The sequence below is a fragment of the Dunckerocampus dactyliophorus genome, chromosome 14 (genome assembly GCF_027744805.1).
Source record: "Dunckerocampus dactyliophorus isolate RoL2022-P2 chromosome 14, RoL_Ddac_1.1, whole genome shotgun sequence".
Lineage (NCBI taxonomy): Eukaryota > Metazoa > Chordata > Actinopteri > Syngnathiformes > Syngnathidae > Dunckerocampus > Dunckerocampus dactyliophorus.
Genome location: NC_072832.1, coordinates 1,908,008 through 1,921,932, shown reverse-complemented (window position 1 = coordinate 1,921,932; position 13,925 = coordinate 1,908,008). Strand labels below are relative to the sequence as shown.

The 13,925-nt window shown below is 42.2% G+C and overlaps 1 protein-coding gene across 2 annotated transcripts in view; it reads right to left on the bottom strand.

Annotated features, from left to right (window-relative positions):
- The window catches only part of dachc (dachshund c), a 58,325-nt gene that overhangs the window by 34,570 nt on the left and 9,830 nt on the right, over positions 1-13,925 (bottom strand). For both annotated transcript variants that reach the window (XM_054798873.1, XM_054798874.1), the window contains exon 2: positions 10,399-11,199. In XM_054798873.1, coding sequence (XP_054654848.1) covers positions 10,399-10,976 — 578 coding nt within the window. In that variant the 5' untranslated portion in view covers positions 10,977-11,199. The remainder of the gene's footprint in view (positions 1-10,398; positions 11,200-13,925) is intronic.

Sequence of the window (13,925 nt, the reverse complement as noted above, 5' to 3'; positions counted from 1 at the left end):
GTGTGTGTGTGTGTGTGTGTGTGTGTGTGTGTGTGCGTGTGTGCGCTCACTCCATTACGGCCTGTCAAGGAGATTCCTTATCTACCATCCCGCTCTTCTTGATACAACATCAAACGAGTGCAAGGGTTAAAGTTGAGCTAAACGCAGCCCCCGAAAACACACACACACACAATGCCCACCCCCACCCCACCATTTGAAAAACCATCGCTCTAATGGAGCTGACTTTGACAGTGAGTTATGACATGGCAATGGGGCTGAGCTTTGAAGACTATACACACACACAGACACACACACACACACACACAGGCTGCATTTTTCTTGCCAAAATGTCCCCACAATAAAAGGTGAGATGTCCAAAGTTGTGCCACACAAAGACAGAAAAATGAGCAGACGCACACGCACACGCGCACACAGAGAGCGTTTTTTGTTGCACTCTGCAGGCCGCCTCGTCTCATTTATCATTTATCATCATAACTTCGGTCTCATGTTTATTCTCCACCTGCTTCACATTTGGCTCTTTTATAAATGGGCCCGCTTCAAAGACACACACACACGCACGCACGCACACACACGCACGCACACACACACACACACACACACACACACACGCACGCACACACACAGACATGAAACCTTGCTTACAAAGTGCTGATTCTGTTTCAGCACCAGTCCATCTCCGGTCAGTCCCTTAAAGGGCCAGCTTCACCCCAAGTGGAATAAATGTGGCGCACTTTTGGCTGAAGTTGTGTGCCATTTCTGCAAATCTGCTTGTGCTGCATCATTGGCGGTATTTTAGGCGACAAAACACCTCCCCGGGCTTCTCTGTTTATCAGTTATCTGCAATTCCAGAGTTGCAAAACCAAAAGAACGCTTCCTCTGCACTCGAAAGGAGGAGGAGGAGTTTGTGTGGACACGGGCGAATTAAAGCATACAAGTGAACACAAACAACAAATGTAGCACGGTATTTAAAATGGGCGGGGTTTTTTCATGTAAATAAAGCACCAAAATGAGAAATCACTTTTTTTTATGTGAATTATAACCATATTTATCGAGTGGAAAACCCCAAAAACTTAAAAAATGACTAATACTTTTGCTGGAATGGCAGCATTCTGAGCTCTCATGCAAAAGTGCTCCAAATCTGTCAGACTGCCAGGGCATCTCATGTGGCCGCCAACTGGATTTCGGCCTTGGCTCTAGCTGCCTCATTCCAAAGGTTCAAGCGAGGACTGCCATTCTGAACGGGCTAAACCAGGGGTGTCCAAACTTTTTCCAACACGGGGAGCATATTAAAAAACCAAAGGGTCTGGGGACACCATTGATATTTTTAAATACTCATTAAATCTTGTAAAAAGGCAAAAATAAACTTGCTTATTATTAGTTATTGGTATCAACATGTGGGCTTTTACACTTTACATTTTTGCAGTTTTGCTCTATTTTTTTTATTTTATGTACTTTATTTCTACGAAGTTCCGCGGGCCAATAAAAAACTAGCTACGGGTCCCAAATGGCCCCACGGGCCGCACTTTGGACACCAACAACAGGGCTCCCCATGTCAAGTAAATCTTCTGCTCTTGAACCGTTGCATACAAAAGGATGAAAATGTGTCAAAACAAGCACCCCTGCCGTGTTGCCTGTGCTATTATTTTACTGACGCATACACCACATGGTGGCGCTGTTATTTTGACTCTTAGCTTGAGCCCATGAGTCGAAATGACCTGAAATTTCTCACACAGCTCTGTAAAGACACACTGTAACTTTAGGGTGTTTTGCCAAATTGCCACGACATTTGGGACTGACAAGGACATGTCTGTAGTTTGAGCAAGATTGGTTGAAAAACATGGCTGCCATCAAGAAAAATGTCTTTTTAGTGGCACAGGCAGGGCTTAGCAACTAATTGCCCGTAAGTCATCCATTTTTGTAGTAGGGCCTGAAAAACAACAGAGCGCTCATGCTATAGAAGATCTTTGACCGGGAAAAATGTGGACCCCCATAACAATTTAGTTGACTAGCGGGTGAACCGTCTTTACACGGTCGTCGCTTTAAGTTACGCGTCTTTGTGTGTCCAAAAGCTGAAACCATGTGTTGCTATGAACACATGCTCCTTTTTTAATAGTAACAAGAGCTCCACTTTGTCACATTACACTTCTTTATGTGTCAGCGTACAGAGACGACACACACACACACACACACACACACACACACACACACACACACACACACGCAGACAGCTTGACCTAATGTGTGTGGTTCTACTAGAGAATGAAACTGTTCCTTTGTGAGAGCAAAAGAAAAGGACGGAGGATCAGGTTGCCTCCTACACGCAGTGTTCCCTCGGTGGAACTAATGTCATTTAGCAGCGAGGCCAAGCAAACACACAGCCGTGACCATGTGTGTGTGCGTGGGTGTGTGTGTGTGTGTGTGTGTGTGTGTGTGTGTGTGTGCGTGGGTGTGTGTGTGTGCGCGTGTGCGTGTGCGTGTGCGTGTGATGCCTAAACATGAATTATAACAAGTAGGGGCATAACAGGACCCGGTATTTGTAATCAGATTTTTCGGTACGGTACAGAGGAAGAGAAAGCTACATGCCAATAGCTAACTCTTACTGCTAATACTACTTCAAACTTTGAAGCAAATCCTACAAAAGTAAAGTCAATGTGTAGAGTGGATTTAGTACTGTAGATTGAATTGAATGTTGTTAAAGTCCTCCACGAAAACTGGCGCATGCGCAGAAAGCCCACTTCGATGAAGTGTACACGGGGGAACCCGTTCATGTTGACGACCCCCAGACTGGCCGACACACGTCGACATAAGCGGTTGTCGACCATTTCTTGGACTATAAGCTGCTACTTTTTCCAAACGCTTTGAACCCTGCGGCTTAAACGATGATGCGGCTAATTTATGGCTACGAGAACTACAGTTCCCATGACGCATAGAGTGCAGATTCAGCAAGTGTACTCTAATATCATGTTTTGAAGTCTTGCGGCAGCTGTTGAAATTTATGAAAAAAAGCATCTCACTCACCGGAGCTAAGAAGTGACGCTGGGAACACCGGGTATAGGTAGGATGGAAAGGTTTATAGTGTGTCTTTCTCTGTAAATATCCCATGTTACACCTTATAGACAAGCGTGGCCTGTATGTACTCTTTAAATTAGGTGGGTGCGGCTTATATTCATATATGCTCTCAATATTCAGGAATTTACGGTACTTCTCATTTTTCACAGACAAATGAGGATTGTTGAGGTTTGTTGACATTGTTTTATTTTTATTCTTCTGTTTTCAAATGATATCTTATACTCTTATCTAACAGACAGAGTGTTTCCCATATATTCATCTATTTGTGGCGGCCCGCCACAAAATTAATTTTGACCGCCACAGATCAATTTGGCGGTACCTACTCTTATTTTGAAAACTATTGGTTAGAAAGTGCCACTTTTACTTCCGGTTTGTGCGTGATTTGCAATCAGTAATGTTATTCTCTCGGCCGCTTTCTATGATCTATCGGCGCAGAAATTTTCTAAGATGTATTTGAAGCACTAATGGCTTCCTCTAAGTGTGTGTGATGTTTTATTGATGTTCTATTTAGCATCTGACTGCTAAACAAATGAGGTAAAAAAATTGTATACACCGGTTTCAGAGTTTAATACTCAACACTACCTGTTAGCCCTCCTCAAAAACACATTATGACGGGACTCGTTCGTGCAATGATCGTAGTAGTGAGTGGTCAGTTCAGTGCACAGCAGGAGGTAAAAGGGGGACCAAGAGGGACAAACAGGACACTTCCGTGACCGCTCCTTCAAGTGGGTTCATTTAAAGTGAGGAAAGCAATTACGGGAAAGGAGTGTTTACTTGTTCGGTCATTAGCGTTAAGACACCGGCCCAGGCTGTTGTTTGTCCCCCCCGCTGGACAGACATGTAATAAGTGACGGCCGTCTTATTCAGTAACCTGCTGTGACCTGACAATGTCAGGCAGCCCTGACATTACATTCTCTCAGATGCTCTTGGAAGCTATCGCTGCTATTCTTCCGGCAGGACGCAGACACCGCAGCACAAATAAAGTCTTCAGTTAAAGAGTCGAGTCGTTTGAAGATTTACGACGAGTTTGATGTTTTTAGATCTCATTAGCTTAAGAATGTTTGGGTGTTGTGCGGATAATGAGACACGGCGGAGGCTGCACACTTGCCGCCGTTGTATAACAGCGTTCCCATTAACACCTGACATGGAAGAAATCCCCAGAGAAGCCAGAAGACGGATCTGGATTTAGTCTTTTTGCTGCAGGGTTCTCACATGTGGGGGTGGTGGAACGGGAAGCCTCTTTCACACAGAGATCCGACAAAATAGTCACATCAGAAACGGCATTTATCAACCTGTAATGTTTACACAGCGTCCCACCATTGCCTTCAACACAACAGGGCAGGTGTTGGCCTTCACACCCATGTCCCGGCACAGGTGGCTTCCCGCCTCTGTTATGGCTCTTTTACCTTCAAGGATGGAAAATTCGGTGATATTCATCCAGAACAGCAATGATGGAAGAAAAGCACATTTAAAACCCTTAGGGGACCAAATATGTACGTTTTGCTTATTTTTAATAGACTTTTGTGAGAGGGCCCAACTTGGGATGCAAGTTTTTGGAATAAACTCTGTTGACCTAGTCAAGAACAAGGACACTAGACATGAGCAGGACTGTCAACATTGCAGCCACTTCTGTAGTATGCCCAGTGCGGGGTTGGCCGCCATGATGGTGAGCAGAATCCAGAAACACTGCATTGTCAACAAGTGCTCGGCACACTGCTCAGCCATTAATTTCCCTAATAGATGCTCCAAAAGACCAGCTTTGTCATTTTTCAAGTTCTCCAAAAACAAAGACAGGTATGGGTCGCAAAAATGTTGTCGATTTATAACACCGGCTGTTGTAAATAAACAGGACAGCGGCCAAGACTCAAAGCGTTGTCCCACACAATTTACTGTAGTTTTAGGCTAATTTGCTTCTCTGGGTGATTAGTTGAATTCATGACAAGTCAGTGATGATGATGATGATTTAGGTTATAGTCTATCAAATGTATTAACAATGCCATTACTGAAATGAGTGCTGCACTGTGCAAATACTACCACTTAATTATCCACTTAAGTATTATTATTTTGTATGTCGACTATTAAGTGTTGGTAACACTGAAAGGAAGGGAAAAAGTCAAAGAAAGGAAAAAGATTCTTTCATACTACTGCTCAGGTTTTTATTGACGTCTACACGTTCTGCAGTATTATTATTATTTTTTTTTTTAATATATATTCTGTGTTCAGTAAATAATATTCATTCATTCATTTCATCAAAGTGTACGCACATATCTTTATTTTACAATCAGCTCAGAGCTAGTGATTTGTACACGATTGTGCGCCTAGCTCCGCCCACCTCTCTTGCTCACCATCACGGCGGACTTTCTGCTCCACGGCGTACTACACTCTTATTCCATGCATTTGCGGTAGAGCCCTATTCATTTAGCGTCCTTGGTCAAGACTGTCATCATTTTATCCCAAATATTCCACTTTGCTCCTCATTTTTGGAAAATAGTGCATATTCTGTGTTTTTCACCCTTTGTAAAAATCAGGGTTTCTTATGAAAAAATTGCATAAAATCAAAAAATATTAATAATGATAAAAGTTTTATCTTTGGTTAGGTCAAAGTTGTAATAAAAGGGTCTAATTTGGGACCTATGGGTGAGAAGTGTAAGTTTCTGGAATCAACTCTCTTGATCTAGTCAAGAATGTAATAATTTTATCCCAAATATTCCGCTTTGCTCCTCTTTTTTGGAAAATATTGCATATTTTGTGGTGCCCACATTGTAAAAATCCGGATTTGTTTGAAAAGATTGCATAAAATAACAAAAATATGAACAACAATAAAAGTTCTATCTATGGTTACGTCCAAAGTTGTTATAAGGGCGTCCAATCTGGGACAAAAGTGTACAATAAGAGTGCTATCAATTATTGACCTACTCTAATTAATGCTGTAACAATCTCATCCCAAATATTCCACGTTGTTGTACCAGAACTTTTGTAATTATTATAAATATCACATATTTAGTTTTTCCCAATCTGGGTTTCTCATGAGAAAAATGTCATAAAAAACATACCAAACATGATGAGAGGGCCCAATTTGGGAACTAAAGGGTAAAAAGTGGACATTTTTGGAGTTAATGCTCATTGCATCCAAATCAGTTCTATTATTGACCTCACCAAGGCTGCAATAACCTCATCCCAAATATTCCACATTGCACTTCATTTTTATTTGCATATTTTGTGTTTTCCCCAGTGGAAAAGTCATTCATGCCATTAAACTATTCAAAAAAATATAAATAAAAAAGTTCCCATCTATGTTTAGGTCTGAAGTTGCAGTGAAAACTGAAAACAAACATTTACATATTACGCTTTTATTCAATTGTCATGAGAGGGCCCAATTTGGGACGTAAGGTCAAACAGTGTAATAATTCTCAAGGTGCCTGTAGGCACTCTGGTGAAATCCATCATCTCCCATGCTAGCTGTATTTTTACAAATGTTTTCCTTGCTGTGGTACAACTTTTTGGGGGGTTTTTACACTGCGCGAGTGGGTCAGTGGGTGAAAATTAACACAGTGACACGGTAAAGGTCTGATCTACAGTTAAGAAGCTTGGGTTAAAAAATGTTAGGAAAACGGGCGCCCATGTTGACATATCCTCATCTGCATTTAGTGGCAGGTGTAAATTGGATCACTCATGCTCCAAAGATCAGGGATTAGCTGCCAAACAATACAAATTCCCCATACGGGGGCTAATCCACAAACTTCTGCTTGCACATCTCGTGCTGTTATGAGCATGTGGTCTTCCACGGGAAGCCACAAATCCCAGCCAATTTAGCCCGCCTTTATCCAAACATCTCTGCGGTATATTGCATTGATGACCCACGTAGTTGGTCACCACCAGCGTTCTGCAAAACAGCTCATTTCCATAATCTCATCATAAATTCCGAGAATTCATTTAATCATCTCCTCTGTTCAGATGCTCTGGGCTAAAGAGTGTTGATATGATAAGACAGTGAGTTATTAAGGGACGAGAGAGAGAGAAAGCGAGAGTGAAGGGATCACAGAGTGAGCGAGCTTGTCCTGATTTGAGCTGCCGCTTGGGGCCAAATGAAAATTAATTAATTTCTGTGAAGAATCAATTTCTAAGAATGACGGTGTCAGATTCGCCAAGTGCATGGATGCTTGTGTATATGTCAAACAGCGTGGGTGAATGTGTGTATGAGTGTGTGTGTGTGTGTGTGTGTGTGTGTGTGTGTCAGTGAGAGCGAGAGATCGCGGCTTATGATAACATGACAAACTTTGTGTGTGTGTTTTTTTTTTATGAGGCTTACTAGAGTTCATTATCGCCGCCATCATAACTCTTATCATGCGTTAAAATTATGATTAGCAACAGAGCAAGAAATTAAATGTGGCAAGTACAAAGAGACAACTGGCTCCACTCACTTGGAGATGACATATCCTGGCCTATTACGGGATTAATTTGCCATAATAAGTAACACTCTGGGCCGCACGGCAGACTAGTGGTCAGGTAGCACGACGGCCTGGTTCTATTCTCCGTTGGGACGTCCCTGTGTGCCGGTTTCCATGGTCAAAAACACCAGCCGGTGTTGAAATGACAGCAAAAAGCATTTGAAATGTCAAATGATGTCTCACTGGTTGCGTACGTTTTTCAGATAACGTTTTAATCCATTTTCAAAAGTTTGCGTGTTTGCCCAACTTTAGTTGCAAACTCAAAATGCTGCTTTTATTCATGCAAAAAGGCTCGGGAGCCCTCCTCTAAATGGCCCATAGGTCTGAGTGAGTCTTTGTCCATCTGTGATTTACTGGGGACCAGTCTGGGGTGTACCCCACCAGGGATGGGCTGGATGGCCTTCACCTGGCCCCCACCGTCCTGCACTCACACTCTGCATTCGTGCTTCTTCTGCCCGTTTGCTTGTCCCGTCACTTGTGCACTGCTGTACTGTACAGTGACTGTGTGGATTAACTCCAGTCTTATTTTGATTCTGTCGTCTGTGCAAGGAGGCTGCTGTCATGACTTAGTTGCAAATTTATGTACTTGAATTAAATGACACATCTTTATCATGCATAGGAATGTAGTCATGGGTTTGACTTTTGGATTATTTTGAGTCTTTGTATTTTATTTATGTTATGAAATGTGGCAGTTATCATTAAGCACCTGCAAGAGGAGCAATCGCATGAATTAAATGATACCTGCAGTCGAGGGTGAGTGAGCATAGTTGTGGGGTTTGACTTTTGGATTATTTTGGGTCTTTGAAAATCCATCCATCCATCTTCTACCGCTTATCCGAGGTTGGGTCGCGGGGGCAGCAGCCTAAGCAGGGAAGCCTAGACTTCCCTCCCCCCGGCTACTTCGTCCAGCTCCTCCCGGTGTATCCTGAGCCGTTCTCAGACCAGTTGAGAGACATAGTCTCTCCAACATGTCCTGGGTCTTCCCCAAGGCCTCCTACTGGTCGGATGTGCCCTGAACTGACCAGATGCCCGAGCCACCTCATCTGGCTCCTCTAAATGTAGAGGTGCAGCAGTTCTACTCCGAGTTTCTCCCGGGTGACAGTACTTCTTACCTTATCTCTAAGGGAGATTTCAGCCGCCCTACAGAAAATAATAACTTTGGCCGCTTGTACCCACGAACTTGTCCTTTCGATCACTCGTCTTTGAATATGATGTCTATTATGTAATATGTCTGCTATCATTAAGGATCTGCAAGATAAGTTGTCGCATTAATTAAATGAAACTTGAAGCTTTATTAAGCGTAGTCGAGGGTGAGGGGGCATGCCGTGGGTTTTGAGTTTGAGTGTTTGGAGTTGTTGTATTTTATTGGTGAAATGTGGTGGTTATCATAAAGAACCTGCGACAGGAGAAATCTCATTCATTAAATGACACCTTTCATTACACGTAAGAATGTGGTTGTGGGTTTGACTTTTGGATTATTTTGAGTGGTTGTATTTTATTTCTACGATGTAATGTGTTATCATTAAGAATCTGAGAGAGAAGTGATTGCATTCATTAAATGAAACAGCTTTATTCTGTACACAAATGTAGTCAAGGGTGAGGGAGCATGCCGTGGGTTTTGACTTTGGGGTTATTTTAAGTTGTTGTATTTTATTGCTATTATGAAATGTGGCGGTTATCATTAAGAACCTGCGAGAGGAGCAAACTCATTAATTAAATGCTTTATTACACAAAAGAATTAAGTTGTGGGTTTGACTTTTGGATTATTTGTGTCTTTGAATATTATTTCTATTATGTAATGCGAGTTATCATTAAGAATCTGCGAGAGAAGTGATCGAATGAAATACATTCCAAAACCAGCTATATTCTGTACACAAATGTAGTCACAGGCCAGGGAGCATGCTGTGGGTTTTGCCTTTTGGATTATTTCTGTTTTTTGTATTTTATTGCTGTTATGAAATATCATAATGAAATATCATTAAGAACCTGCAAAAGGAGCAATTGCAGTAATGAAACGACACCTCTTGAGTCTACACACAAATGCAGTTAAGGGTGAGTGAGCATAGTTATGGGTTTTGACTTTTGGATTATTTCTGTGTCTTTGAATTTTATTTCTGTTATGTCATATGTTGGTTATCATTAATTACTTGCTTGAGGAGGAACTGCCTTAACTAAATGACACGTCTTTATTATGCGGTGAGTGAGACCGCCATGGGTTTTGACTTTTGGATTATTTTGAGTCTTTGTATTTTATTTCTCTTACGAAATGTGGCAGTTATCATTATGAACCTGCGAAAGGAGTGATCACATTAATTAAATGGCACCTCTTGTTTTAGAAGAAAGTAGCTGAGGGTGCGTGAGCACAGTCGCGTGTTTCGATTTTTGGGTTATTTTGCAGTTTCGATTATGTTTTTCTATTGTGTAATGTGTTGGTTATCATTGATTATTGGATTATTAAGGCCCAATTGCCTCGACTGCATGACACGACTGCATGACGCATCAAAATACTCACCGTTGACTTTTGGATTATTTTGAGTCTTAGTGTATATGACTATTATAAAATAGTCAGTCACCATCAGAACTTGGAGAGGCGATCACGTTGCAGTCGTTCTATGACTCGCTACCTTGTGCCGTGTCCTGGCCCACCTCTTCCAATCGTGCCAATTGAATGGGAAGTGTACTCAACTCAGCAATGATCCGAGCGCTCACACTCGCCAAATGTGCTGCACTTGACACCATAAATAGACACAATTTGGAATGTGGTGTAGTTTGAAGTAGTTTTAACCTCACCTACAGCCTGGCGCCTGGGTCACAGGTGGACACGTTAGCTAACCCTAAATCAGCGCCCCCCAACCCCAATCCCAAGTCCCCGGGAGCTCACCTCGCATTGGTACAGTCGTTATAGAGCGTCTCGAAGTCCTGTCTGGAGATGAGTTTGCAGCGGTTGACGCCGGGCTGGATGGCCCCCAGTCCCCGGAGCACCCGGACCTGCTCCACGTTGCACACCACTGGCGTGATGTCCAGCCGCTTGAGTTTGGTGTAGACCGTGTGGAGCCCGCCGACGAGGTGCTTGAGGAACACGTCGAAGGCCTGCGGCAGGCAAATGAGCTCCGTATCTTTCACGGTGAACGACGCCAGCTTAGCCCCCTTCACCTCCACCAGCCTGCACTCGTTGTTCTGCGGCGTGCTCTCCACCGGCGACGGCGTGGCGTACACGGGCTTGCTGGGAGCACCGGACAACGGGCCAACCTTCAGCTGGGTCCCGTTCGAGAGTAAGAGATCCGCCCGGAAATGGTGGAGCAGCGTCGGGCGCGCCGCCGGAGGAGCCGGGGAGGAAGTGGCGGAGGTGGCCGCGGGTGGCGGTGAGTGAGTGGCCGGTGAAGCGGAACTCGGCGCCGGGTGGTGGCCGAGCGGAGCCACGGGGAGCAGCGTTGGAGCGGCCGGAGTTGTCGTTGCCATTCCGGTCGGTGGAATTATCGGAGGAAAAAAAAGTAAACTTTTAAGTGAAAGAAAGTAACTTTGCCGCGGCGTGAAGGCTCTGTGGGAGGGATGAAGTTCATCGACCAAGATGAGAGGATGAAAGGATAAAAGAGATCACATACTTGATTCGGAATGGAGGCTCGTCTCTGAGCTGGAGATGCTCCTGTCACATTATCATAAAGAGGAGGAGTCTGGACATATTCTGGGGGAGAGAGAGAGCGCAGGAGAGATTAGCCTACATAAACTTTACATAAGCCTATTTAGAAACGCCTAATACACTTTAATATTAATGCTTAAGACTGCACGAAGTCGGTGTCGAGCACCCAAAGCTGTCTTTTCTCATGACATATTAAAACCTTGGAGCTATCGCTGTAATCTCCCCCTAACATTGTGAGACTCATGTCTTCCTAATTGTATTATGCTTTAAAAATAGAACCAGATTATCACATTTGGAAACCAACATGTCTTAAATCAAATAATAAAGAAAAAAAAACATGCGGAAAAGCAAATATGTAAGAGAAAATGTGTTGGAAGTGCAATGGCGCTCTTTAAAAGTATATTTTAGAAGCTTTCCATGAAATCTAAACTGGTAAATATAGCATAAGATGAAAACAACCTACATATGAAACCCAGCAGACGACATTTCGGGTTGGAGTATTTGAGTTCTGAGTATGTCACGAAAGCTGCCCAATCTTGCTTTGTGCAAATATGTTCTTTGGTCCCATGACGACGTAGGCAGCAGAATAAAGTCACAAAGTCGCTAAATAGCAGAATAGTTGGCTAAAAGTTGCAACTCCATCAAAAATGGCACGTGAATCCCGACAAAAGCCAACGACAGACAACTGTTTCACCTTTTAATAAATAACAGCATATCATGGCGGTCTCCAAAGACCCTGCAAATATTCCCCCTTTGAAACTCTTGTGGAAAAAAGTCCCACTGTTTTTTAACTGGCCCATGGCACGAAAAATTTGATTAAACAAGAAAACATTTTTTTTTTTAAACAGAAAAAATGGGGGGGAAAAGAGCAGGAATTTTCCAAGAATAAAGACAAAATATTATCAGAGTAAAGTCATAACAATAACAGAAGAAAATGTCATGAAGCTGAAAAATTAAAAGGGAAAAAGTCATTATATGAGAAACAAACAAAACAGAGAATAAAGTTGCAATTTTGGGAAAATTAGGTTGGAAAAAAGTCATACTATTACAATAATAAAGTCAAAATATTATGAGAATAAAGTCATGATATTACGAGGAAAAAACGTACCAGAAGAAAGTTGAAATATATATATTTTTTATGTTTTAAAACAACAGTAAAGTGTAATGTAAGGAGATAAAGTTTAGCGGCATTGCTGGCGGATGTTGACACATGACAGGGTGTTTCACGTGTTTGGTAAATGTCTACACATGCAAACGGACATTCAAAACAGGCACTAAAATTAAGGAAAATAAAGCACTTTTTGGAAGATCAATGAGTTTTTGACACACAACAGCACTGGCATTTGCATACTGGAACTGAGCTTTGGTATACTTTACGCTTGTATTGTATAAATTATGTTTACATTTTGTGTCATTATAACAGCACTCTGTATCTTCGCCGCAAATTTGTATCCGTTTGGTAATGCCAATGATTTAGTTTATTTTCAACTAGGTGATATGGCCTGAAATCCATATTGCAAGCTTGCGATGACGATATACTGTACATGTCACCATATATTCTTCTAAGTGGTAAAAGAACCGCTTCGGAACAGGTCACGTAGGCCCTAAGGAAAGCCAAACTGTTCAAATCTATTTTGTCAAAAGGATTTCAAAAATGCAGTATGTAGTTTTGAGAAGGTTTATTGTCCAAAACTGTAATTATGCAACATAATACAAGAAAATTCATGTACGAGCTGCGGAAACGTCAAAGATAAAGGTTCAAGTCTTGGGTTTTCAGTGCAAAGCATAAAATGACACCCAAGATACAGAAAACAGGAAAAACTGGAGTTTTGTTAATAATGGAACAAATACTGTGAGTTAGGTACATACTAAGTATGAGGCATTCTTCAAGTGTGCAGCTAGACTTGAGACTAGATGCGAGACTTCAAATAAAACATATTGCACCAAATGGCCTGCAACATTTTTTCAAAGAAAGCAACAAATTCTTTAAATAGTTCGAAACAGCGCAGTAAATTTAGTTTGTGAGTTTTGCTTAAATGACACAAAATCGCTCGTATTCAATGACACGTTTGGTTTCGATGTGGGAAAACAAATCGGTCATATTACCGCTCCTCGTCAGAATTGTTGCCCCACACACTCTGCAGTGTATCATTTTCTCCTGTTCGTTTTCAGCCATGTTTACTTATTATTGACCTGGCGCCGCGTTGCAGTTTGTTGCTCTCAATTTTGCGGCTCGCACATGCACGACCGGTCAAAGGTTTTAGAGCACCCCGATTTTTCCAGCTATTTACTGAAATTCCAGTGGTTCAAGTCCAATGAATACGGTAGCTTGAAATGGTACAAAAGTAAGTGGTGAAGTGCCAGAGGTTCAAAAAAAAAAAAAAAAGGTCAGGTTACCCAAAAGTGAAAGTAATGTGTATTTCAGAATGATACACGGACAATTTAAAGCTGTTGTGCAGAAATGGGGGTTGATCAAACCTTGGCAGTCGGTGCAACTCATGCCTACAGGAGTTCCAAGTTCCGAAGTACTTACTACCTCCTCTGTCTGCATAAAAAGAGTGTTGGGAACATACTGCGTTAGTATACCCTCATGAACATCAGTTGAACAGCATTTCACTGGAGAAAGTCATTTGTTCCTGCAAAAATGTAAAGAAAAAAGGGAATTAACAATGGAAGAGAGACTGGCCAACTTCTTCAAGGATCCTGGGGGTTATGGACTAGAAAAGTCAAGACACAGGACCATCCTTGGCCCAAATGAAGGTTGTTACTGG